Raw genomic sequence first — 26,083 nt, forward strand, 5'->3', positions numbered from 1 at the left:
GTATTTATTAAGTTTCTCCATGACGTTTCCCTCTGTTTTTTCTACCAAGGAAGAAAATAAGGCGTGAAAAACTATCATAATTGAAGTCCATACTTCAAAACAATTGCTTGGTTTAAGCGATACTATATACATTTTCAAAAATCTTAACTATTTATAGATTATATCAGAAATACTTAAGAATATTTCTAAGAACTACATTAAATGGGAATAAGAAAATCAACTTACCCGAAAATCTTGCTAAGAACCGATAAAATTGTGTCGCTAATGCACTGCATAAACATGACGGTCGTAACGATATTATCCATGGATAATGATAACGTAACGTTGTCGATGAAATATTGGAATGTGCGGCCGGCCGCATATATTTTTTTTGTAACGTTGTACCATAATACTTATTAAATTGTTGTTCATCATCATTATTTATACTATTTAACTGTTGAAAATGTTTATTATTCTCCAGTTCCACTGTAGACGTTCTCCACCGACATTCTTTACCCATTATTATCTTCTTTGCCGGACGGAACAACAACACTTAACAATAAACAAAACATATAACAAAAAATTGTTACATAATATAAAAACCGGAAAATATCCAGGTATATTGTGACAATTAATTTTATTCCACATCTCTCGAAACACCCAAAACAGATGTTAAATACAACTTTAACTATACGGTTTAAAAAAAAAAGTTAACTGTTGGTTTTAACAAAAAAATAATAAACAGTTTAATATATATTAAAGCCAACAAAGTTTTGAAAAAGTGTGTTTTACATATTTAAAAACACTCCGAAAAAAGTAATCCACATCGAACAAAAAAAAAAAAAAACTTCAAAACACTGTTCAAAATAAATTTTTCCCCGATTTTCTGGAAAGAAAAAACACTTTTCACAAGTTTATATATTTGGTCGTTAACCTCATGTTTGATGAACTTAGATTAATTAATTCTTACAACAAATTCACACGGTTTATGAACAAGGTGAAATAAAAAAAAATATTATAAAATCTCACACGAACTGTTTTACTTTAGTTTTATTTTAATTTAATTATTTTGTTTAAAAAGTTTTTCTAGTTAGTTTTAAATAATAATGTTTTAAAATGAATTTTCGCGTTGATTTGTAAATAATATTTTGGGTTAAGGTAAATTTTTTGTGTTTAAGAAATAATATATTGTGAACACCTATAAAATATTTTTTTTATATACACCAAACACTTCCATCTCACAAATAAACAGAACGACACTGCCGTATGTCTACAATCTACATGCCGTACTAAATCTAAAACCAACTGAAAGCATTGCAAACCCGAACATTCACGAATACTTACGATTATATACTGTATATGTTGTAGGCATCTAATATTATGTCCGTTTACGTTATGACTATTTAATGTAGGCATTATATGCTTGGACAATTTTCAATCAAGATATTTTTAAACTCTTTAAAAAGACTCTTACTTTTCATTTTTTTTTGTAGTTTTATAATATAATAATAATAATAATGGGGTTTAACCTCCGTTTCTCTGACATATACGCCTATAACAGAGGCCACCCACATCATTATTTGTTAATCTTTTTTTATTCATTTACAAACATATTTTACAATTACATTTTTGATGTGGGTGGAGTCGGTTACTACGTTCTTATCCAAGCGACGACAATGTGATCAATTCTACCGCCCCCATTAATTATATATTGTTCACACTGCCGCTGCCTGGATTCGAACCCGCAACCTAAGTCTAAGTAGACAAACGATCGGAGGACTAGCGCGTTAGACCGCACGCCCACTTAGGCTTTTTTTTTGTAGTTTTCACATTCTGAAAATTCATTCAAGAAGGCGATGTTCTTTTCGTGATTTGCCTTAAATTATGTTAGAAAAGCTTTTATTTCGAAGCGATTATTGAGATATAAAGAAAAGTACTATGTTGATCGTCAAATGAACTAAATTTTTGTGTTTTTCGGGTCCCTATTACACTGGGTTATTTTGCGAGTAAATGACAAATTTTCGAGGCGTAAATTGAAGGAACTGCCTTGGGATGTAGCGCCTCGATATTATTTTAGTCGATATCTTAGAAAATACTCTTTTAAACTCACTTTTTGTATTTTTTGGGTTAAAATTACCCTAGAGAGTGGTTTGTTGTCCAAATCGAAGACAATAAATTTTTCTCGATTTTTTGCAATTTTCTAAAGGTCCTAAAAATCATAAAAATTACAAATTACAAAAGACTTTCGGATGAAACTTGGTATATGGAGTAATTTTGACCCAAAATACTCAAAAATTCATTAAGCGATTGGGAGAGTAATTTTAGCAATATCACCTAAAATTCGATAGGAAAGGCTTTTATTTCGGATACTTTCTCTAAATATCCTGAACAACACTTATTTAATCGTCATGTAAGTTAGATTTGTATGTTTTTTGGATCCTATTTACCCGAAATATTCGAGGGAATTTGATTGGTTAAACAGTTAAAAGCGAGTTTCAATGTATTAATTAAAGGAACTGCTACGTGATGTCACCCCTCGATAGGATTTTAGTTGATATCTCAGAAAAAACTCCAACCGACAAAGAAACACAATTTTTGCCTTTTTTGTGCTACAATTACTTTTGAGAATGAATTTTTGATCAAATCGGGGACAAAAAAATTATTCCCGACTTCTATCAAATTTCTTAAGGGGCATTAAAAAATTGAAAAAATTAACAAATTATTTTTGTGTTGGAAGTTGATGAAACTTGGTATATAGGGTAACTTTGATCAAAAATCATGTTCATTTTGCGATTGGAGGCGTAGTAATACCACCAAAAATTCTATACGAAAGATTTTTATTTATAATCGGCTATATAAATATCCTGAAAGATACTTCATTTAATGATCAAATGAGTAAGTTCTTATGTTTGGATTCATATTACTCTCAATCAAGTAGAGACTAGAAAATAAGAATTATAAAATGCGGTTTTAAAGATATCGTGCGACCACTTCGACCAAATTGAATTTAAGTGAAAACAAACTAGAGTACAAAGTATTCAAAAACATTCTTAAAAAAACTGCTTACCCAGAAATTTTGATAAACCAAAAAATATTACTTCATAAGTATAAAATATTTAAAACAAGTCAAAACAAACAATTGACTGAGGTAAATGTTGAAAGACCATGTAAAAATTGATCTATTAAATAATTAACATTGCGGCAAATTTAAAAGTAAATTCAATCATTAGATTATTCAATACATTTTATTGAAAAATTCGGATTGACCTTGAATTATTTCGCTCTTATAGTTTTGACTTTCGGAAAATTTTGCCGGCCCCAAAATTGTGCCACTCTAGACACGAGCCTCACGTACCTAAGCCTAAATCCAGACCTGATCTAACTTTAAAATGGCTTAGTACCAATAATATGCCTGTCAATGTCTAAATTTAGTTATATAGCCATTAAATAAAATGCCGCATCATCTTAAGCTTACAACATATATTTCATTCTATTAGTATACAGTTGACCAGTATAGTATTCATCTTCATTACACACACAGACTATAGTAGTACTGTAGTAGTACGGCGCTCTATTTGAGGTATTATTATAAAAAGATGGCAGATTTATTTATTCCATTTAGTTTTTTTTAGTTTCGTAGAATTTAGTCGATTTCCTATCAATGAAAGTACGTTCTTTTTCAACATACCTACGAAATGAAATAGTTTTTTTTTTGTTGATATTTTTTAAACTTTGTATTGTTCAAAAAAGAACATTTATGTAATTTTTGGTGTGTTTGAGGAATTTCGAAAGTTCTTCCTTCGTTTTGTGTGTGGTGTATTTTTTATTCAATATTATTAAGGTGCGTTTACACCAGCTAAATCGGTGGTAGGACTTTGGAACGATAGTTTTAACATAGGAATGTTAATTAGTAATCAAGGTGTTATCATTTCTAGGTAATTTCGTATGATAACACTTTAATAAAATTACCCAAATTTTCCGATGTGTATTCTTTAAAATAAATAGTACACTAAAATGACTTTATATGGAATTTTTTAATGGAAATATTTTCAATTTTAATAATTTTTTGTGACTATGCTCGTTTTCGATTTTTTTGTAGGAATCCTTTTAATTTTTTCAGAATTAAGTTACTAAAAATTTTCTTTTGTACAAAGAAAGCCTTTTCCCACCCCAATATGAATTTTTTTTCTCTAATGTGTCAGGGTTTAAGTTTATTACAATTTTTAAGAACTAAAGTTTTCTCCCCTGAGATTTATGTATGAACCGATTTTAATTTCTTTAGTTTCGTTTGAAAGGTAATTTAATGGAGAGTATTCTTAGCTATGTTTCACATGCAAGTTTATAGTTCCGTACCCGAAAAAATAAAAAATTGGCGATGCTCTTCAAAATTGGTTCAGTTTAGAAAAAGCTTTCAGAAAAACGGTAATTTAATAGAGAGTGTTCTTATATATGTTTCAAGTGCGCGTTTAGGGTTCCGTACCCGAAACATTTGTAAGGGATTTTTAAAATTTTTTAAATTTTACTTGTATTACCCGTATCCGTGGCTAAAAAAACAAGCTAAAGAAGTAATATATAAGTGATGCAAAATATCAACAGTAATTTACTTTCTTTTTATTGTGTATAGGCAATTTTATTACAGATATGATATACAATTTACATACTGAACAAAACAATATCTTAATAATAACCAAATCGGTGCAGTACATTTTTAGACAGTGGGTCTAGTTTTAGTTATTAGCCAGCAAGATAAACTTTAAAATGAGAAGTAAATCATGGAATTTGATAAAGGAATTACGAAGAATTTGCGGGTCCAGAGAATAACAGGCTAGAGAAATAATATATAAGACATTATTAATAATGAGCCGTTGAATATTTTTATTGCCTCTATGTTCGTTATCGATCCAAAACATTAATTTTTTGATAATCTCAAAAACTACGAAAATATGAAGGATTTAAATGTAAAAATAGAAAGAGAGCGGCTTGCGACTGCTATAGAGATTACAGTTGATTTTCAAGAAAAAGATAGAAAAAATTATTTAATTGTTTTTTTCTTCTCATCAATTCTCGCAAATTTTCAAATTTTATACCTTGTTTAAGATACATTGAAATCGACATCAGGATAAAGGCCTATTGTCCCATCATCGACAAATTCGATCACAATATGAAACAACCTTTATAAATTGTCTATTGTATTCTTTTCTACACATACATGCTACAATACTACACTCATATAATATAATATAATAATCCTATATAATATAATAATATGTGTGTCTATATAATACACTGCTTGCCATACGAATACCATAATACTATAATACACAGTCATACACTTCCATGCCACACTGAAAGACTGAAACATACACACACAAATATAAGTTTTTTGCTTGGTGTAGTACACCAAGTGTAAATAAAAAAAGATAGTGATATTACTGTGTAATAAAACTATCTTGTTCCTACTTACTCCAATCATCTCAGGGTTTCACCTCGAAATCTAACGGAATAAGCTGAATTTTTGTACAAACCTTTATGTTGTCTCAAAAGTCACATAGGGTCAAGTGTGCGCATCCTTAAATATTCAAGGTCAAAGGTCTAGAAAAAAATATATATAAATTAAAAATATTGATGCTATAAACAAAATTTTGGTATAGGCGTTCATAAAATCACCTAATTAGTATATTTCCGGTTGTCTGTCTGTCGTCTGTCTATCCGTCTGTCCATCTGTCATCACGATAACTCAAAAACGAAAAGAAATCAAGTTCGTAAATGAGCAACATAGGTCAATTGGGTCTTGGGTCCGTAGAATCCATTTTGTAAACCGTTGGAGATAGAACAAAAGTTTAAATGCAAAAAATGTTCCTTATAAAAAATTAAACAAATTTTTGTTTGAAGCATTTTTTTGTAAACATCACTGTTTACCTGCAAATTGTATAGTATGTATTATATGGGAATATATGTGTGATATGTATGTATGTGTAATGTGATCAACACATGATATTTCAACAATTAACTCAGTCAATTGTTTGTGCTCACTTGTTTAAGTAGTATTTAATCGATAATTAAGTGAAAAAATCGTATTATAGACAGGGTTGATCGTGAATTCCAATCTATTATGTGGTCTTTTTCTATAATTACTCATTAAATACTACTTAAATTATTATTTAATACCTTATATTTATAAATCTGGATCCAACAGTGAAGTACGTTAAGGTGAATGCACCATCTTCTGCGCCCTAGATGTCAAAAACGATTCAAAATACAAAAAAAAGTTTCAGACAAAATTTGTAGAGAATTTTATCTTCTATAACTTTTGCAATAAATGTTAATACGATTGAAGGCAAAAGAAACGAGATATCCACAAAAAACTGATTTTCGAGACCTTCGACCTTCAATAATTAAGGACGCGCACGCATGACCATATGTGACGTATGAGCAAACATTTGTACCATCAAAATAAAGGTTTGTACAAAAAGAATTAAATTCCGAGGTGAAACTCTAAAATGATTCGAGTAATATTTATACACACATAACACAGTAATAATATAATGTGCAGTTTTTAAATGGAGAACTTTGAAGTTGTAAATGGTAGTGAGTGACTGATTATACTCATACATACATACAAGTAAATACTTACTATCTTTATCTAACATATTGTATCGAATGATATGTTGTGTAAGTAAGAAAAATATAAAGACCAGGTATTCAAATCAAGAAATGAATTTGAAAGATTTTTTTTGAACATGTGTGTATATGTAAGTAATGTGTATATCTATATATATATATGAATGAGTTTTCTATAACTTCTTGTGTGTATGCGTTGAGGACTGAGGACTGAGGAGTGCATACGCACTTTAATGTAAATTAAATGTTTATATTATATAGGCATGTTCTGCCTCTTATTATTGTGGACGAGTTTTTTTGTATAGGTTAATAGAATAACGTTTTTTTTTTGTTTTTGTTTTGTTTGTGGATGGTTTAGAAAACGATATTATTTTCTCATACCAAGTTTCATTTTTCTTCATTTCCAAGATGTTTATGGTATTACAAGACAGATATGATCTGAATAAAGAAGAACGGTCTTTCTTCGAAGGGTTAACGGAATTCAAAATCAGTGACAATGAATGATAGTCCAATTAACCTACGGAAGCCTAATGTTAAAGACAAAATTTTTGTCAGAAAATAAAAAATATGTTGATATAGAACAGTGTTTCTCGAACTGGGCAATAACACCCACTTGTAGGTTCAAGAAGCCTACAGGGGGCGGTAAGATATAGAAATTATTATAGAGCAACTTTTCAAAGCTCAATGTCTTCACCTTGACTTGTACTATCATTTTAAATATAACTGAAAGTAAAATTTGAAAATTTTTAATGCCGAAAATAGTTTTTTTTTTTGTTTGGTTTTTTGCGTTTGGTTAACTGCAATCTGTAGTTGGCATTTTTCTATGAATTTACAAAAAGAAAAATTATATTCTACCACCCATCCGGTGCAAAGATAGCTTTTTTTATTTTTTTTGTATTCTGATAAAAATTTTATCAACATTTTCCGTAAATTAATTGGACTAGGAGGATAATAAAGATAATAAGATAATTGTTTTTTCCAGAGCTTTCATTTTTTTGCTTTACCAAATACTTATTTTCCAAAGCTTAGGTGACTCAATCGCATTGAGCACTGCTCAATGATACAAGATTATAAACTGTTACTCGTTATTGTTCGCAAGGATTTAGGTTGGCTTGTCTAACGAAATGGTCGCATATCAAAAGCTTATGATTTGACGGATAAAAGTTTTCTAAAGTTTCTGAATTGAAGGGAACGCAGAATTCCCTAATCTTCACCGCAGGGATTTCTACCGTAATGAATAATAGATCTATATAAATTAGGAACCAAATATCACAAATTTAAGAATCAAAAGTTATTTTGTACCACCGAGAAACATTTCTATGTGAAATGATGAATAATCTTTTAAAAAAATATTACAATTGAAAAATTATTCTCTTATAAATTACAGAAAGATTTTTAAAAATAATAAATTTTGTATTATTTATTATATTTATATAATTATTATGCGATGTTACAATTCTCATGATATATAATTTTATTCTGTAATAATCATACAATATTATATTTTTACAATAATGTCTGATTTTTAACGGGTCTGATATTTATAACTAACTTGAAGAATCTTGAATCTCTAAAACTACACACAAAAAAATGAAATTATTCATTAACACGGAAATTTAAAATACATGAACTCAAAATGGATGGCTGTCGAATGTTATAAATCACCCAGTTCACAGAATTTATTTAATTTTTATGTTTCTGTTATAATGTCCCTGTAGTATGTTGGACAATCCCATCCCAGACTTTGATTTGAATTCCTAAGCTAACCATAAGTTATTTCACGAGTCTATTTCCTACTAAGTCTATTTTCTCAGGAACACATCGATTGTTCCATTAACACCGCTAATTATCGGAATGAATCAACGAACAATTCTTCGAACAATTCAAACGAACTCTTCGTATCATTGATAAAATCATACAGAAAAAGATAGGACAAAATCGAGATTGTTGTACCAAAGCTCGAAACTTGTGGCCACAGATCGATAATCGCAGGATCTGGCGAATGCATATTTGACAGGGTTGCCAAAATGAGTCTCAAATAACGTGGGTTTAACAATTACTGCTGAGAATTAGATTACCTAAACAATTCTACTGTTATTTTGTAAAAAGGTCTAAACGATCTGGAAGAACGTTTAAGATCGGGTTAGCTTAACCTAATCTAATAGAGGGTGGTTTTCTTTACAGGTTTACAAATTACAACAAAGAAAAACTGGCTTTATTGGAAAGATAATTAATGTTTTTACATTGAATTTTCAGAATATTACTATAACGAGTGATTATTTAATCACGCCCCCAAATTTGGTTTTGCTCCTGTGGCTTTTCAGCTGTATTTTCGGCCATGAATCTGCCCCAAAACCTTAGATTCTTATTTATGCGATTGTATAAAAATTATGTAGCTTTTTTTTTCTAGAAGATAAACAATCTATTTATCAAAATCGTGATTTTAAACGATTATAGTCTTGTGCAGTTATTTTTTAAACACCTGACGATAATAAAAAAAATTTTTCAACGTTTACACGTTTTGTTTTGTGTGATTCATGCATCAAATTCTCTCGTAAAAAAAAAAGCGGCGTACCATTTGTGTGTGTGTGTACCTAGGTACAGAGACCGCCACCATAAACGTATTTCTTTTATTTTTATCAATGAACAACACAAAATATACTACAAAACACATTCCGGGTGTTAATTTTAAAAAAAATATTATTTATTAAAACTTCCGCCTATTAAAATACCTGATGCAGTTTATAACTTCCTTAATATATGAAAGTGTAAAAATATAGAATTATTTTATGCAATTTTTCACGAAATCTTTTTGCACGAAATTTTAGAAAATCGTAATTACATACAATGAAATAATACGAATAGTTAAAATATTATTCATCAAATTTAATGAAGGCTATCAATGAAGGTGATTTGTCCTCGCTTTTAAGGAAGTTCGAGTTTCAAAAGGTTGCCATAGAAACGGTTTTTTCTTTTAGTAGGTAATAAGAAATGCTTCACAGAAACTTCACCTTAGAGGAGCCTCAGAGAGAGCTGAAAGAATAACGAAAATTGTAAAATAACGAACCCATTGGTCTATGTTGCTCATTTACGAACTCAAAATCATTTTTTACGCCCCGAGCACGCTATAAAAATTTCAGCTTGGTATCTCTTATCGCTTCTGGGTTATCGTGATCACGGACAGACAGGCGGAATTGAAATAATTAGGTAATTTTTAAAATCAATACTAAAATTGTTGAATCTAAAAATCATCAATATTTCTAAGCGTTACAAACTTGAAACTACAATGATATGTTTCTTATATACAGGATATAAAAAGTATTCTGTATTTAATAAAAAACAAGTGAAAAGAAACAATTGACTGAGTTAATTGTTGAAATACCATGCATAGTCAGTGTTGATTTCTTTATCGCATAACACATACAAAAATGTATAGACAGTGTTGATGCGCAATCGTTTGTTTTTTTGACGTCACGTAAATAACAAAAGATATTCACTTTTAAATAGACACACACACAACTGATATTCCTATATTAATACATACTATAAAATTTGCACCTAATTAACGCCCTCGTGGGTAAACAGTGATGTATACAAAAAAATGTTTCAAACAAAAGTTTTTTATTTTTTTATAAGGAACATTTTTTACATTTAAACTTTTGTTCTATCTCTAACGGTTTACAAGATGGGTCCTACGGACCCAAGACCCAATTTATGATGCTCATTTACGAACTTGACCTCACTTTTTACGTCCTGAGTACGCTGTAAAAATTTCAGCTCGATATCTTTTTTCGTTTTTGAGTTATCGTGTCCACAGACGGACGGACGGACGGACAACCGGAAATGGACTAATTAGGTGATTTTATGAACAGCTATGACAAATTTTTTTTCCTAGCATCATTATTTTTAAGCGTTACAAACTTGGGACTAAACTTAATATACTATGTATATTTCATATATGCATGGTATAAAAAACAAGTGAAAACAAACAACTGACTGAGTCAATTGTGAACTACCCTGTAAAGAAAGTGTTAAATGTCAGCTTTGTCGCTCTCACGGGTAAACAGTTTTGTTAACAAAAAAATGTTTCAAACAAAAGTTGTTTATTTTTTTATAAGGAACATTCAGGACCCAATTGGCCTATGTTGTTCATTTACGAACTCGACCTGAGCACGCTGTAACAAATTTCAACTTGCTATCTGTTTTCGTTTTTGAGTTATCGTGATGACAGATGGGTAGACGACAGACAGACAGACAGACAGACAGACAACCAGAAATAGACTAACTAGGTGTTTTTATGAACACCTATACCAAAATTTTGTTGGTGGCATCAACATTTTTAGGCGTTACAAACTTGGGATTAAACTTAGTATACCTTGATATATTTCATATACATGGTATAAAAACCTTTGGGCTTCATATGTCTTCTGCTTGGATCCTATGCTCCCTATGAGTAGGTTAAGTTGAACAAATGTTCATCGTGGTTCTATAAACACGTTACAAAAAGTTACATTAAAATCGATGCAAAACGTCATTAGTGTCAAAATAAAAAAAGTACATTTTTCTGAATCTGCGTTTTCACATACGTCATCAATTAGCAGGGTTTTTTTTAACTACACAGTAAATAGAAATCTAATTTTTATTTAATTAAACCATAAAAAAGATTTTTTGAATATTAAACCAACCTTCTTCCACTTGTTTCAAAACATAATTTTTTTTTATGTTTATATTTACAAACTGTTAATGTTAATGAATGACAATTACAAACATAATTGTACATAAAATATTGAACATAATAACAAAATATTACTTCATTCATACAGAAGGTCATACCCACAAGTAAATAAATGTCTTTGTAGTCTTATACGAGTATTATTGTACCTACAACATATAAAAATTTTACAACTTTTAACACAGAAAAATGGCATCATCATTGTGTCCATAAAAAAAAAAAACATTTTTAAAATACATTCCTATTGTCCTACAAAAAAAAAAATTTGTCAAAAATTCCTTTTCATTATGTCTAAATATTCACACGTTTTCTCACGTTTTACACATTTTGGAAACATTCAAAATCGACATGTACAGGTAATTAATAGTATTGTGTAGAATTTTACGAAAAATAAACCTTTCGGTTTACTGAAACAAGTTGGGTAACAGTTTTTTTTTGGTAGTGTAAAACACACACCTGATTGATGTATGAATACCAGGCTTTTACTACGATAAAGAAAGTGGCGCGCCAAATTTACTAAAATAAATTCTTTTTAGTTTTAAGGAGATATGCAAGAATTGAATAATACTAGAGATTTCCAAAAATCGTAAAAAAATCCTAGGTCACCAAGCTTGTTATTCCTAGGTCTATTATTTGATCGTTCAAAGTTGGCTGAAAAAATGAGGAATCATATAGGTTATCCTTTTAAATTGGATATTCCTATATCAAAAAATCTAGAGAGTGGGATAAAAAACTATCTAAAATATTTAGACAATCATGTAATTGATAATAATACCATAAAAATATAAGGTTGTCGATGATATAAAAACAAAATTTTAATTTAATTATGAGTTCATCGAAGATCCATCATTTGATGAACAGAGACGGCTATAGTTAGAGTATTAATGATGTCTATATTATCAAATTTATAAACAGCACTTGCACACAATATATTATATATTTTTGTAGTTGCATGGTATTGTAAAGCTATAAATAATACATTAATTGGCTACAAAACACTTAAACCACTTTAAAATTCAACTTGAATTCGGTATAATAACTTTGAAGTTCGATGTTCTATGGAGCCGTGTCGAGCCCAGGCAACGTTTCAGTTGAAGAAATCTTTTAGAAATTTAAGAAAACAGCCAGTATTTATTAAATAATAAAATGAGATAAAAAAATTAGTATGATATTTTTTCCATACAAAAATCACGAAATGAACCAACAAAAAAATTGATCACGAACGACTTGAGAAAACATTCAATAAAATAAATAAATTTTTAAATAATAATAAAAAAAAAGTTGAACCAAGAATTTAAGGAATGTCTCTTGTCGTTGTCGTCTTCAGAGTTGGTTCCGTTCAATGGTTTTATTTCATTTTTATTTTGTTTTTTTATTTTATTGTATTTTTTGGCACATTTATATAAAAGAGTAAATAACAATGGTCTAAAGGTTTAGGGCCAGACGTAGTATTCGATCGTCATTTTATATCGGCTGGAAATTTGAGAGAGAGTAAAATTCGTGTCAAACAACAAAAATTTTCTATTTTAAGCAGCCTGTAGGGCTGATAACTCATCGGGCTTGCTCTGCAACAGTATTCGAAGCGAATTACATAAATTCGAAATTGATGGGACTTCAGGTATCGAAGTTCTTGGTATTTCTGTACGGCATTTACTTAATTCATTTTGAATACTTATGAAGAGCTACTATGCTGCAACGCCGTACATATTTAGTGCAGGTGCCTCGTGCAGGGATGAGACACCAAGAGGTGTCGCATTCATATTCTTTTATGAACTCACCTGTGCCGCGCAAAAATGACTCCATGGTGCTTTAACTTAATTTTTCATATAGGAGCATGTTTTTCACATGATTCCTAGCAAGTTATTTCTTCCGAAAAATGTTAGGATGGACTTGTAAGTAATAGACTAACTTTGCCATTAGCCTCGCAAATTTCCAGCGGTTCATGTACTGCGTTTGGTACTAGACCTAATCGAAGATTTTTAGTGAAAAGTTTTCAGACAATAATAGAGTAATTCCACCAAAATTTTTTTTATTATTATTTGATTTTTAAATCAAATAAAATATTTTAAAACAATTGTTGTAATAAAGTATTGTCCAATGCACGTCTAGTCTATTAATTTAATTTGTTATTTATTCTAGCAAATTTTTTGATTAACTCATAGAATTTTTTTATTACATGTTTGGTCTTCTCTGATTGAAAAATCATTGACAATAATCAATCCATTACAAAATTTGTATTGATTTAAACAAAACTGTATTTTATTAAAAATAATTATTGAATTAAAACCTTCTCCTTTAAGGTTGATCGGACATTAAAGAAAAAGTATATAAAAATATGTGAATGTTCTTAATTGCTAATTCGTATGGTAAAATTATTTTAAAAAAAATCTACCGAAGAGTTATCAATAATTAATCGTTGAAAATTGGAACTTTAACGTCGCTTTGCTCTCAAGGGAGTTTCTTTGATTCCCGCTTCAGCTTTCGGCCTTGGTTCCATGTCACAAAAATATCATCTGTCTAGCAAAAACCGCATCTGTCTAGCTTGCAAAGAAGATAGGAGGAAAGTTTCCCATTTTCGAGGGGTTGTAATTTGACTTTATTCGAGTCGATTAGGGAAAATCTCATCTTTCTAGCATGTATAGAAGTGATTTAGAACTTGTATCGGTAAGTAAGTCACTCAGTCAGTCAGCTTCAAATAGAGCTATAAAGTATACTCGCTTTGCTCGCAAGTCCTTCCCTCTTTATGAACCCCGTGGCAAGCTTCAACCCTGGCTCCGAGACATTACATATATATTGTATGAAAATTTGAAACTCGGCTCAAACTCAACTTGTTTTAGGCAAACAAGACGGGTATGAAGCTAGTATGTTATATATCGATAATTATCTTCAAACAAAAGCCCGATTGATTTGTTGATTTCTACTTAAGTAACTATATAAGTATAGTTAGTAGTAATAGTATCGATGTGACTTAAATATATAAAACTGGGAGGTATTATTTATTTCACACAAACCAATTTAGATTCGTTGCGGTAGTGTTATTATACCGTATATGTTTTCTTTTTTTATACCATGCATATATGTAATATGCAAGGTATACTAAGTTTAGTCCCAAGTTTGTGTAACGTTTAAAAATATTGATGCTATGAACAAAATTTTGGTATAGGTGTTCATAGAATCACCTAATTAGTCCATTTTCGCATGTACGTTCGTCCGCCTGTGAACACGATAACTCAAAAACGAAAAAAGATATCAAGCTGAAATTTTTACAGCGTACTGAGAACGTAAAAAGTGAGCAACATATAACGGTTTTGTAAATCGTCAATCTTGTAAGCCGTTAAAGATCGAACAAAAGTTTAAATGTAAAAAAAATGTTTCATGTAAAAAAATTAACAATTTTTGTTTGAAACATTTTTTCGTAAACGACACTGTTTATCCGTGAGGGCGCAAATCGTATAGTATGTATTATATGGAAATATCAGTTATGTATGTGTGACATGTATGTATGTGTAATATGTGACAGTGTAATCAAAACTGTTTGTACATGGTATTCCAACAATTAACTCAGTCAACTGTTTGTTTTCACTTGTTTTTTTGTTACTTTGACAAAACTTTTTAACAAGTTTAAAGTTTATAATACACTGTATTTCATTGCTATATGGCTATGGGATAGTAATCAAATCACACAAATCATTACGTGTGTACCACGTATTATTATCATTATCATCACAAAGATATAATACATACGTATGGTCTAATAGTGAGAGACAGGTGATATATAAAATACACCTACCTACTGATTTAGAAAGAGTAATAAAGATGCCAATACTATTATAAATTGTGACCATTGTGTGTGATATATTCAATAAAAGATGAGATTAATAATGGCAGATTCACACTAACTTAAAATAACGTATGATTATAAGAAAGACATTTAAGGGTGATGGATTTACCTGTATGATGGATTTAGATGTTGATAAATTCAGATTAAAAACATTTTTGTCTTGGAATTTGATGAAACTTAGTGGATGGGGTAATTTTGTTCCAAAAAGTATAAAAATTATGGTAATTTAATAATTGGATGCAGAGTTTCTGAGTTATCGCAATATTTGGATCGATTTTATTCCGTATCTCAAAAACTATTCGACCAGTCATCAAATAAACCCGATTTTTATACTTTTTGGGTCTAAATTACCTTATATACTGAGTTTTATCGAAATTGGAGATAAAATAAATTTCTCAATTTTTTGCAATTTTTTAAAAAAAAAATTTTTGTTTTGGAATTTGATGAAACTCGGTGGAAAGGGTAATTTTGACCCAAAAAGTATAAAAATCGTGTTAATTTAATGATTAGATGCAGAGTTTCTGAGATATCGCAATATTTGTATCAATTTTAGTCTGTATCTCAAAAACTATTCGACCAGTCATTAAATAAAATCGATTTTTGTAAACCAAACCAAATTTCTCGATTTTATTCCCCTTTGAAAAAATCGGGAAACAAATTTTGTTTTGGAATTTGATGAAACTAAGTGGATGGGGTAATTTTGATCCAAAAAGTATAAAAATCAGGTTATTAATGACTGGATGCAGAGTTTCTGAGATATCGCAATAGTTGGATCGGTTTAAGTCCGTATCTCAAAAACTAGTCGACATACGGAGCAGTAGGTTAGCTTCAATTGTTCAAATTTAATCTAATTTCAAAATGATAATGTCAAAAGCTCATTGTTTTTGAATTAAACTGCAAAAAAACAAATTTTACAGTTTTTCACGGATTACGCAGTTAGCACAATTTTTCTTTGCTTGCAAATCGTAGTTTCAAACTCCCAAGAGGCCCAATAATAACCAAAAAAAATAGCTTTACATCGCGTTTTCCGATTTTAATGTAGTTATATATTTATTATAACTCGATTTTAAATTTTTTCACAAAAAATTTTCTTCTAGCCTTGTCATTGCTATTGCTGTTGTTTTGTGAACATCACAGTATTACTACATTTTTTAAATCCAGACATCGAGAACATTGTTCTAGATACCCATAGACGTGTTATTCACATCACATCGTGCCGACACTCTCGGCTGGAAACCTTTGAGTGATCAGAAAGGCAACAGGTATGCAAATGAAACAATCTAAAAAAATATCATTGAAAAACATTGATAATATTGAAAAATCGAATGATTTGGCTGTAGCTAATGAATTTGGAAAATATTTTTCAACATCAGCTCTAAGCAAACTAAACGCACATTACAATGGGATTCCGCAACGCAATGATACAGCACGTAAAACCAGTGTCTCTTCAATATACTTATATCCGGTATCAAGCAAAGAAGTATTTGACGCAATTAATAAATTAAAAAACACAAACTCCACTGGCATTGACAACATTCCCTCGAGAGTATTAAAATACACAACTAAAACAATAACGGTAGTGCTTCAACATCCTGTTAATCTTTCTTTTGAAAATGGATATTTTCCTGATGTGTTAAAAACAGCAAAAGTTAAGCCCATCTATAAGAATGGAGATTATACATGTGTCAATAACTACCGCCCTATATCATTATTATCGGTGTTTGCTAAAATTTTAGAAAGCTTGATGTACAACAGACTAATGTCGTTCATTACAGAACACAATCTTCTGTCAAAATGCCAACATGGATTTCGACCAAAATTTTCGACATGCACGGCGTGTATCAACTGCACAGACTATATTTTAAGAAACTTAGACGATAAGAACTACGTTTGTGTGCTTTTCTTCGATCTAACAGCAGCATTTGATACTGTTAACCATAATATCTTATTAAAAAAAGTTGAGGAGCTGGGTGTAAGAGGAGTTGCTCTTAAATGGTTTGAGTCGTACTTAGAAAATAGGAACTTTGAAGTGGAAATTAATAATTGTACATCTCATAAATATAAGAGTACTGTCGGTATACCGCAAGGAAGCAATTTGGGTCCAGTACTCTTTTCGCTTTATTCAAATGACCTTCCAGATCATGTTGTAACTGGAGAAGTGATTATGTATGCAGATGATACATCAGTGCTCATATCTGCAGATACGTCAGAGAATCTCAAGATAAAGATTGATAAGGTGCTAGAAGAATTCCATAGCTGGTGCTACAATAATCAACTCATTATCAATTTATCAAAAACTAATTTCATTATTTTTGAACGAGGTAATAAAAATATGGATGATATAAAGATATCATACAACAACATTGAAATTGAAAAGGTCATCCAAACGAAATTCTTAGGAGTTATTATAGACTCAAATATGAAATGGAATGCCCACATCGATTGTGTCTGTAAAAAATTAAACAGTCACTATTAATACCTTAAGTGCTTGCGCACAATTGTTGATATCGACACCTTGCTATGTTTTTATTATGCCTTTTGTTATAGCACCATGAAATATTGTATTGCTCTATGGGGACATGCCGGAGAATGTACTAGAGTATTCAAAACCCAAAAGCGAATATTAAGATTAATTTTTAATACTAATTATAGGGAATCGTGTGTTCCATACTTTAAAGAAAAAAAAATTATGACCTTCTACGCGATCTACATATTTGAAGTACTGAAATATACTAAACAAAATCTAACAAATTTAAATTTAAACTCAGACATATATGAGCATAATACAAGAGCTAAAGACAAAATTCATATTCAAAAGTATCGAACAAAGAGATATAGCAATAGTCCGATATGTAAAGGTAGTACATTATATAATCAGCTGCCTGCCGACATTAGAGCAATACAAGATTTCAACAGATTCAAATGTTGTTTAAAAAATTATCTAATTGATTTGTGTCCGTACAAGTGTGATCTATTAAATGTACAAATATGATTTTCTTTTCTTTGTATGACATATTTATAGGTACTCTTATTGAGTCAAAAATAAATTGATTATTATTATTATTATTATTATTTTACGGAAAACAGAATTAACTACAGTGTACAGATACCTTTATAATAACAAACCAACTAAGCTACTTTTTTAAATACAAATTACCTTTATAACGTCTGTGAATATATACTACATTCTCTGTGATGTGGATATTTACTCCGTTTAAAATATATTTTACCACGTCTTGTGTGGCCCCCATCCCAATATACAAAGTACCTACAACATAGTGATAGTATGTGACTTCTCACTATTGGACTAATATTGTTCCACCAAAAAAAATACCAATTTTTTTTTCATCTTTTTTTCTTTTTCGTAAAAAATTATAATGTCTTTTTAACGAACTAACGAATATATTTGAAAGGGGGGCATTTAATATATAATAACATAGCGCAATTATTATTACACACTAATCAAGTGGTAGTTACCTGTGTCTGTCGGTCGCTTGTCGGTACAAACTTTTTGTTGTATATGTTGGTTATTGGGTTTATTTTATTTAAAGGAGGGACCAACCGATACGATTCATCCGTGTGACTTAAACAAATATTTTTTTTTTTTTGTTAAATATAATAATTTATTTGGCAGCAAAAAAAATTTGAAACCAATTTATATAAATAACATGTCAAGTTTGTTAAAAAGAAACTATTTAATTCGTTTCCGAATCACTTGGGAGGTCATTTGGTGTCCTAGATAAATGAGTTAAACTTGAAAAAATTATAAGTGATGATACATAATATACTCCAAGCAAACAAGACATTTGGCTACTTAAATTCTGAATTGACCTGATTTCTTAACGTAAATCACGCTCTAAAAAATATGAAACAATGAGAATGATGATCTAAAATTGTTATTATCCTTATACAGTGTGTCGCATTTAAGATGAAGACATCCTTATATTTCAGTTATTTATAGGAATATATATTATACTAGCTGGGAACTACCCGCTTTGCTGGGCAACATCCCCACTTGCACCCCTCCCTCCACATTTCCTTGCGTTGGATAACAGTTTTGTAATGTACACGTCATGCTCTTTTATTTGATACCCCACTTAGGTATATTTGTAAATATTCGATATTTCCTTCCCACTTTCTCGCTACACCTTTCTACCCTCCGAAGGTTAAAAAAATTTCTAAATGTAATTTAAAACATTCTGACCAAGTTTTGAACTATTAAAAGCCATAATTGAAAAATATGAATTTTTTATTCATGAACACCCCCGCAACCCCCCTTGTGGGTGGAATTTCGTAAAATCCGTTCTTAGCTGACCTCTACTTGGCAAAAGGAATATTCCTGCCAAATTTCAATTCTCTAGGTCTTATAGTTTCAGAGATATCGTGATGAGTGACTATCTATCTATATCTATAGAAAGTCTCCTATATATATAAGATTTATAAGAAGTTTATTTTTTAATTTGATAACTATATGTGCCATGGAATGTAAAAACTGGACAAATTGATAATTTAAAAGGGTTATATATTTAAATATTTCAAAAATATAATTGTAATAATTTTGAGTGTACACCAAAATAATGAAAAAATTACAAATGCTATAAGCGTCTTGATTGTCTATAACCACGATCTAGACGCTTCCAACGATACATCTATTTGTCGTATTATGATAAATATTAACTTTGAAAAAATGCGTAAAAAATCATGCCAAAGGCTAATTTTGACAATATTTCGTTTCGAATTTCAATAATTTTTATGCTGTAATAACATGTAATGAAGGCCAGATATCTTCGAAACCATAACTCTAAGCATATTTTAGCTAGCAGTTTCGTTTTTGCTGGGTCAAAATTAGCAACAAACATTTATCAAGATTAGGAATAACATATAAGTCTTTAATTTTTCATTTTTTTCGGAGTACTTGAAACATCCACTACACAAACGGCACCAAATTTTAATCGAAAACTATGGTGCTTGTTATGTTATTTAAATAGCTATATTGTTAATACAAAATGGAAAAATACGAACATTTCCTCAAGGACAAATAAAATGAAAAATTATGAAAATTTAATCAAGGACAAAATATGATTATTGTTAAAGAGTTGAATGTCCTAAAAAATGAAAATAAATTTACTAGAAAAACAACAAAAATATACTAAAAATGAAAATATTTTATAAATTATAGTTATATTCATCTGCAAAAAAATATTAAAAGTTATGGAACAAAAAAAAAAATGTCAATAATAGCTTTTCTCTTATCATCATCAATGTTTCTTTCATGTTGTTTTCGTTCATATTCAAATACGCTAGAATTTCTAGAACTAAAATCAACCGCGCCATAAAGACTGGATCTATTATCGTCGAAAAAAAAATTTTTTTTAATAGAGTTTTTGACTCTTTGATATAAAAGTTATTTTTTTTTTTCGAATTTATTTTTATCGTAAGAAATGGAGTAAATGATGTTTTAAGTTACTATGAAAATTTTTCTGAAACAAGATAATTATTAGAACAATAGAGAATTAAAAATATATAATTTTGGTCTATCACTTCCAAATTCGATCCAATTTCGACAAACCAAGTATGTAATTCTACAAAATTTGGGCCATTCATTCCATATTTTTGATCAAAATTAACCTAGCTCTAATAGGTTTCAAGAATATGTTGTCCTGGTCCCGGAATATAGCGCATGTATGATAACTAACGAAAAACTGACATCACAGCTGAAAAGAATGACCCAAAATTAGTTGGTTTCAAAAAAATTCCAATAAGATCGGATCAAATTTGTCTGTGTTATAAAAAAAATCGAATATCTTAACTTTATGACGTCATCAGAATCCAAAAATTTAATTTTGCTCTATCATATCCAAATTTTATCCAAGTTCGTTAAACCAAGTATGTAATCCTACTAAATTTGGGCCTTTCTTTTCAAATTTTTGATCAAAATTAACCTAGCTCTAATAGGTTTCAAGAATTTGGAGTCCTGGTCCCAGAATAAAGCACATAAATGATAGCTAGCGAAAAACTCACATCATTACTGAAATGAATGACCCAAAATTAGTGGGTTTCAAACAAAATTCCAATAAGATCGGATCAAATTTGTCTGTGTTATAAAAAAAATCGAATATCTTAACTTTATGACGTCATCAGAATCCAAAAATTTAATTTTGCTCTATCATATCCAAATTTTATCCAAGTTCGTTAAACCAAGTATGTAATCCTACTAAATTTGGGCCATTCTTTTCAAATTTTTGATCAAAATTAACCTAGCTCTAATAGCTTTCAAGAATTTGGAGTCCTGGTCCCAGAATTAAGCACATATATGATAACTAGCGAAAAATTGACATCACAGCTGAAAAGAATGACCCAAAATTAGTAGGTTTCAAAAAAAATTCCAATAAGATCGGATCAAAATTGCTCATGTTATAAAAAAAATCTTTATGACGTTTCTTTAACTTTATGACGTCGTCAGAATTCAAAAAATATAATTTTTCTCTATTAATTTACATACAAATGATGCTTTTATGATGCTCTATGTTTTGCTTGCCTTTATCCAGGCTTACTTTTGTTTTGTACAGTTCTTCTTGATAAAATATCTTTACTAAGCAACAAGTACTTCCCCTAAGTAACTTTAGACAAGTTACTCGGGGAATTACAAGCTGTAATTCAATACAAACAAAAACGGATAATTTTTCTTTTGTCTTAATAATTCAAAACACAATAATAATGTCATGCTTAAATGGTGTGATGGATGGCATGTACGCAATAGATTTATACGCATGCATATTTGAATTTGATGAATGTGTGTAAAGTGTAAATTGTAGATGTGGATGAGAGAAAGTAGCTTCATTTCTTTTCTTTTCTTTTATTATTATTATTATTATTTTTTTTTTTTTAAATAAATTTTTTTTAGTTTGATCAAACAAACACACATACATACACATTGAATAACGTAACATTATTATAACAACAACCATGCGAACAAAACAAACAAATGCAACAAACAATATCAACTATTTCAAAAAAAAGAAGTAACAAATATTTTATCGAATATTTTAATAGCTATGCAAGATTGAATTGGAGCTTAAAATTCACCGAGTAATTTGTCTAAATTCAGTAGAGATTTTATCAAGAATTGTACAAAACAAAGGTAAGCCTGAAATTAATTATTCATGAAGCTTCTTAGTTTCCTGATCAGTAACATAAAGCATCATAAAAACATCATTTGTAATTTGAGAGAGCAAAATAAAATTTTTTAAATTCTGGTGACTTAATAAAGTTAAAAAATTTGATTTTTTTGATAACACAGACAAATTTGATCCGATTTTATTGGAATTTTTTTTGAAACCCACTAATTTTGGGTCATTCTTTTTAGATGTAATGTCTTTTTTGCGCTAGCTTTGACTTATGTGCTTTTTTCCGGAATCATGACTCCACATTCTTGGAACCTATTAGAGCCAGGTTAATTTTGATGACAAATTTGAAAATAATGGGCCAAGTTTAGTAGGATTACATACTTGGTTTATTAAAATTGGATAAAATTTGGATGTGTTGGAGCAAAATTTAATTTTTTGGATTCTGATGACGTCATTAAGTTAAAAAATTCGATTTTTCGATAAGATAGGCAAATTTGATCCGATTTTATTGGAATTTTTTTGAAACCCACTAACTTGGGGTCATTCTTTTCAGCTGTGATGTCAATTTTTCGCTAGTTATCATTTATGTGCTTAATTCCGGGACCACGACTTCACATCCTCGAAACCTATTAGGGCTAGGTTAATTTTGATCACAAATCTGAAAAGAATGATCCAAATTTAGTACGATTACATACTTGGTTTATCAAAATTGGATAAAGTTTGAATGTAATAGAGCAAAATTAAATTTTTTGGATTCTGATGACGTCATTAAGTTAAAAAATTCGATTTTTCGATAAGACAGGCAAATTTGATCCGATTTTATTGGAATTTTTTTTGAAACCAACTAATTTGGGGTCTTTTCAGCTGTGATGTCAATTTTTCGCTAGTTATCATTTATGTGCTTAATTCCGGGACCACGACTTCACATCCTCGAAACCTATTAGAGCTAGGTTAATTTTGATCATAAATTTGAAAAGTATGACACAAATTTAGTAGGATTACATACTTGGTTTATCAAAATTGGATAAAATTTGGATGTGATAGAACAAAATTATATTATTATAGATCGTTAGATAGAGTCTTTCTTAGCATTAACATAACATACATGTTGAATATAATATGACATAGTTCATGAAATGTACGATAAATAAGATCAACAGAACGCAGGTAAAGTATTTTACACAGTAAAAAAACACTTTTTTTAGATGAATATTTAAGCCATTTAAGGTATATAGGTGTGTTCCTCACATTAAAGACTAAGCGTTTGGATATGTAGTCCAAGCATTTAAGATGAAAACATTAGTTTATTTAAAAAAACATGTCATTGTTTAAAATTACCTAATGGAATGCAGAAAGAATTCGATAACTTTTGTTTAATTATTTAGCTTTGGATATTTAGTAAACCAAGGCAGATATCGAAAAATTTTATTCGTATTTTTCGTCTACATTCATGAAGTTAATAAAATTAATCTTCAAAGTAATCTTCAATGTTTTTTTTGATTACTTAGACTGGTAGGTAGCTGCTTCGAATCCAGGCAGCGACAATCTTATCAATTATAATTAGTGGGGCGGTAAATTGATCACACTGTTGCCCCTTGGATAAGAAGGAAGTAACAAACTCCACTCACATCATACAAATGGTATGTATTCCTATGTAATTTAAATTAATAAAAATTGAAAATAATAATGTGGGTGGCTTCTGTTATAGACGTGTATGTCTGAGGAACGGAGGTTAAACCCCATTATTATTATAACAAAATGGGTATATCGAATTCAGTTCCTGTTTTATTTATAAGATAAAAATCGCTTGATATATTGGCAAAAGCTAATAAATTTGGCCTGGACTATGAAAATGATTCTTGAATTTATTCTTTGTGTAACAATAATACTTGAAAGATGATTATTGAACCGTTCAATTGATTGATATCAATGTTTCAATATCATGGATGGACAGCTGTCGTTTTTTATTATTATTCTTTTCTTTAATCAAAGGAGCGAACTTTGTTTAGAGTATAAACTTAATGTGTCTGTTTAATAAATATTATAAAATAATGTTGAAATTTTGAATAAAACTGAGCAAAACGATCATTAAAAATTACAATAATTGAGTAAAATTTTACTCTAAACACGGTTGACTAATTTCAAATTTCTCCCATTACCCATAAAAATGTAATAGAAAATTTGATACGAAAGCAAAATTTGAAAGTTAAGATGTTTGTTTCCCTACAGTATTGTAAACAAGTTTTGGTTTATTGCACGGTACATACAGAAAAACCAAATACATGCTTTGTAGTCAAATAATGTGCTATTTTTAGCTTTACAATACCATGCAAGTACAAAATTATATAATATATTGTGCTGCTTATAAATTTGATAATATAGATATCGCTCTTCAATCATCAATACTCTAACTATGGCCGTCTCTGTTCATCAAATGATGGATCTTCGATGAACTTATAATTAAATTAAAATTTTGTTTTTATATCAGCGACAACCTTACATTTTTTTGAAAAGGATAACCTATATGATTCATAATTTTTTCAGCCAACTTTGAACGATAAAATAATAATAAAAAGCCCGATGACCTAGGAATTTTTTGTGGTTTTTAGAAACTTTGTTAATCAAAAAATGTATTTATAAAGTTTTATTGAAATTTCTAGTATTATTCAATCCTTGCACATTTCCTTAATTATTAACATATGCCGCTTAATGAATGTGAATTTTGAATCAAACTTACGGCGAGCTTAGAGTTTCGTTCTCAGAAAAACTGAAAAATTGGCGATGATCTTCAAAATCGATTCAGTTTGGTAAAGGCATAACGTATAATTTTAACATATAAATAATTACTATGAAAATAAATGGTCAAATAAACCTGGCTCAATTCATTTTGAAAAGTGAAATGGTAAAATAATTAAGTAATTCAAAACAATAATTCAAAAGAACAAAGTCAACTCAAATATTTTAATTTCAATTAAAATATTTCCAAAAATTTGTCCCAAAAAATGATAGCTCTCTAAGTATTCTTTTCATCTCTTTGATAATGGTTTAAGGAATGTTATAAGTTTAAAGTGTTTATCTGTGCGTCCGTGTGTTTCTCAGTGACATCGTAGCCCCTAAACGGCCGAACCGAGTTGATTGAGATCATTTTATAGCTAAGTTTCCAAAAATGGGTTTACAAGGAATAAATCGCATTTGTCGGAAATTTAATTTAAATTTTGTAAATTTCACTTGTCGAAATATTTTGCCCAGCTATAATGATACGAGTCAGTTGTTGTCAACTTTAAAAAAAAAAATATAATAATTTTTAAATGGTAGACGAAAAAGAATATTATCATCTCTGAATGGCTGGATATATGGAATGGTTGGCTATATGGCTGTATAATGTGTTGTATGCTAGACAACTGGCACGAGCCAACCACACATTCATTATGATATTCATGCTCTTTGACTTGGTGTGTGTGATACCATAAGATTTTTTAAAAAAATAATAAAAATTTTATACGTACGTAAGTTTTTAGTTATTAGAAGAATTAAGTATAAGAAGTAAATCAATTGGAACATAAGATCATCGATCGATCGATCGATCGATTCACCACCTGCTCTTTTTTTAATATTCCACATAATATCATTAACCACATTTACTAAAAACTTATTAAAGGTTGTTTTTTTTTTTTTGTGTTCATTTACTAATAGTGTACACAAAATGGTTTTTGGTTTTTTAAATTTTAAAACGAATTAAAAAAATAAAAATAAAAGTTGTTGTTATATCCTGTGACAAATATT

General features: G+C 29.6%; 1 protein-coding gene across 1 annotated transcript in view; it reads right to left on the minus strand.

Annotated features, from left to right (window-relative positions):
• Window positions 1–26,083, minus strand: part of LOC123298518 — a 149,349-nt gene that overhangs the window by 90,928 nt on the left and 32,338 nt on the right. The window contains exon 3 of the mRNA XM_044880547.1: window positions 226–531. Coding sequence (XP_044736482.1) covers window positions 226–499 — 274 coding nt within the window. The 5' untranslated portion in view covers window positions 500–531. The remainder of the gene's footprint in view (window positions 1–225; window positions 532–26,083) is intronic.

This window comes from Chrysoperla carnea, chromosome 4 (genome assembly GCF_905475395.1).
Source record: "Chrysoperla carnea chromosome 4, inChrCarn1.1, whole genome shotgun sequence".
NCBI lineage: Eukaryota > Metazoa > Arthropoda > Insecta > Neuroptera > Chrysopidae > Chrysoperla > Chrysoperla carnea.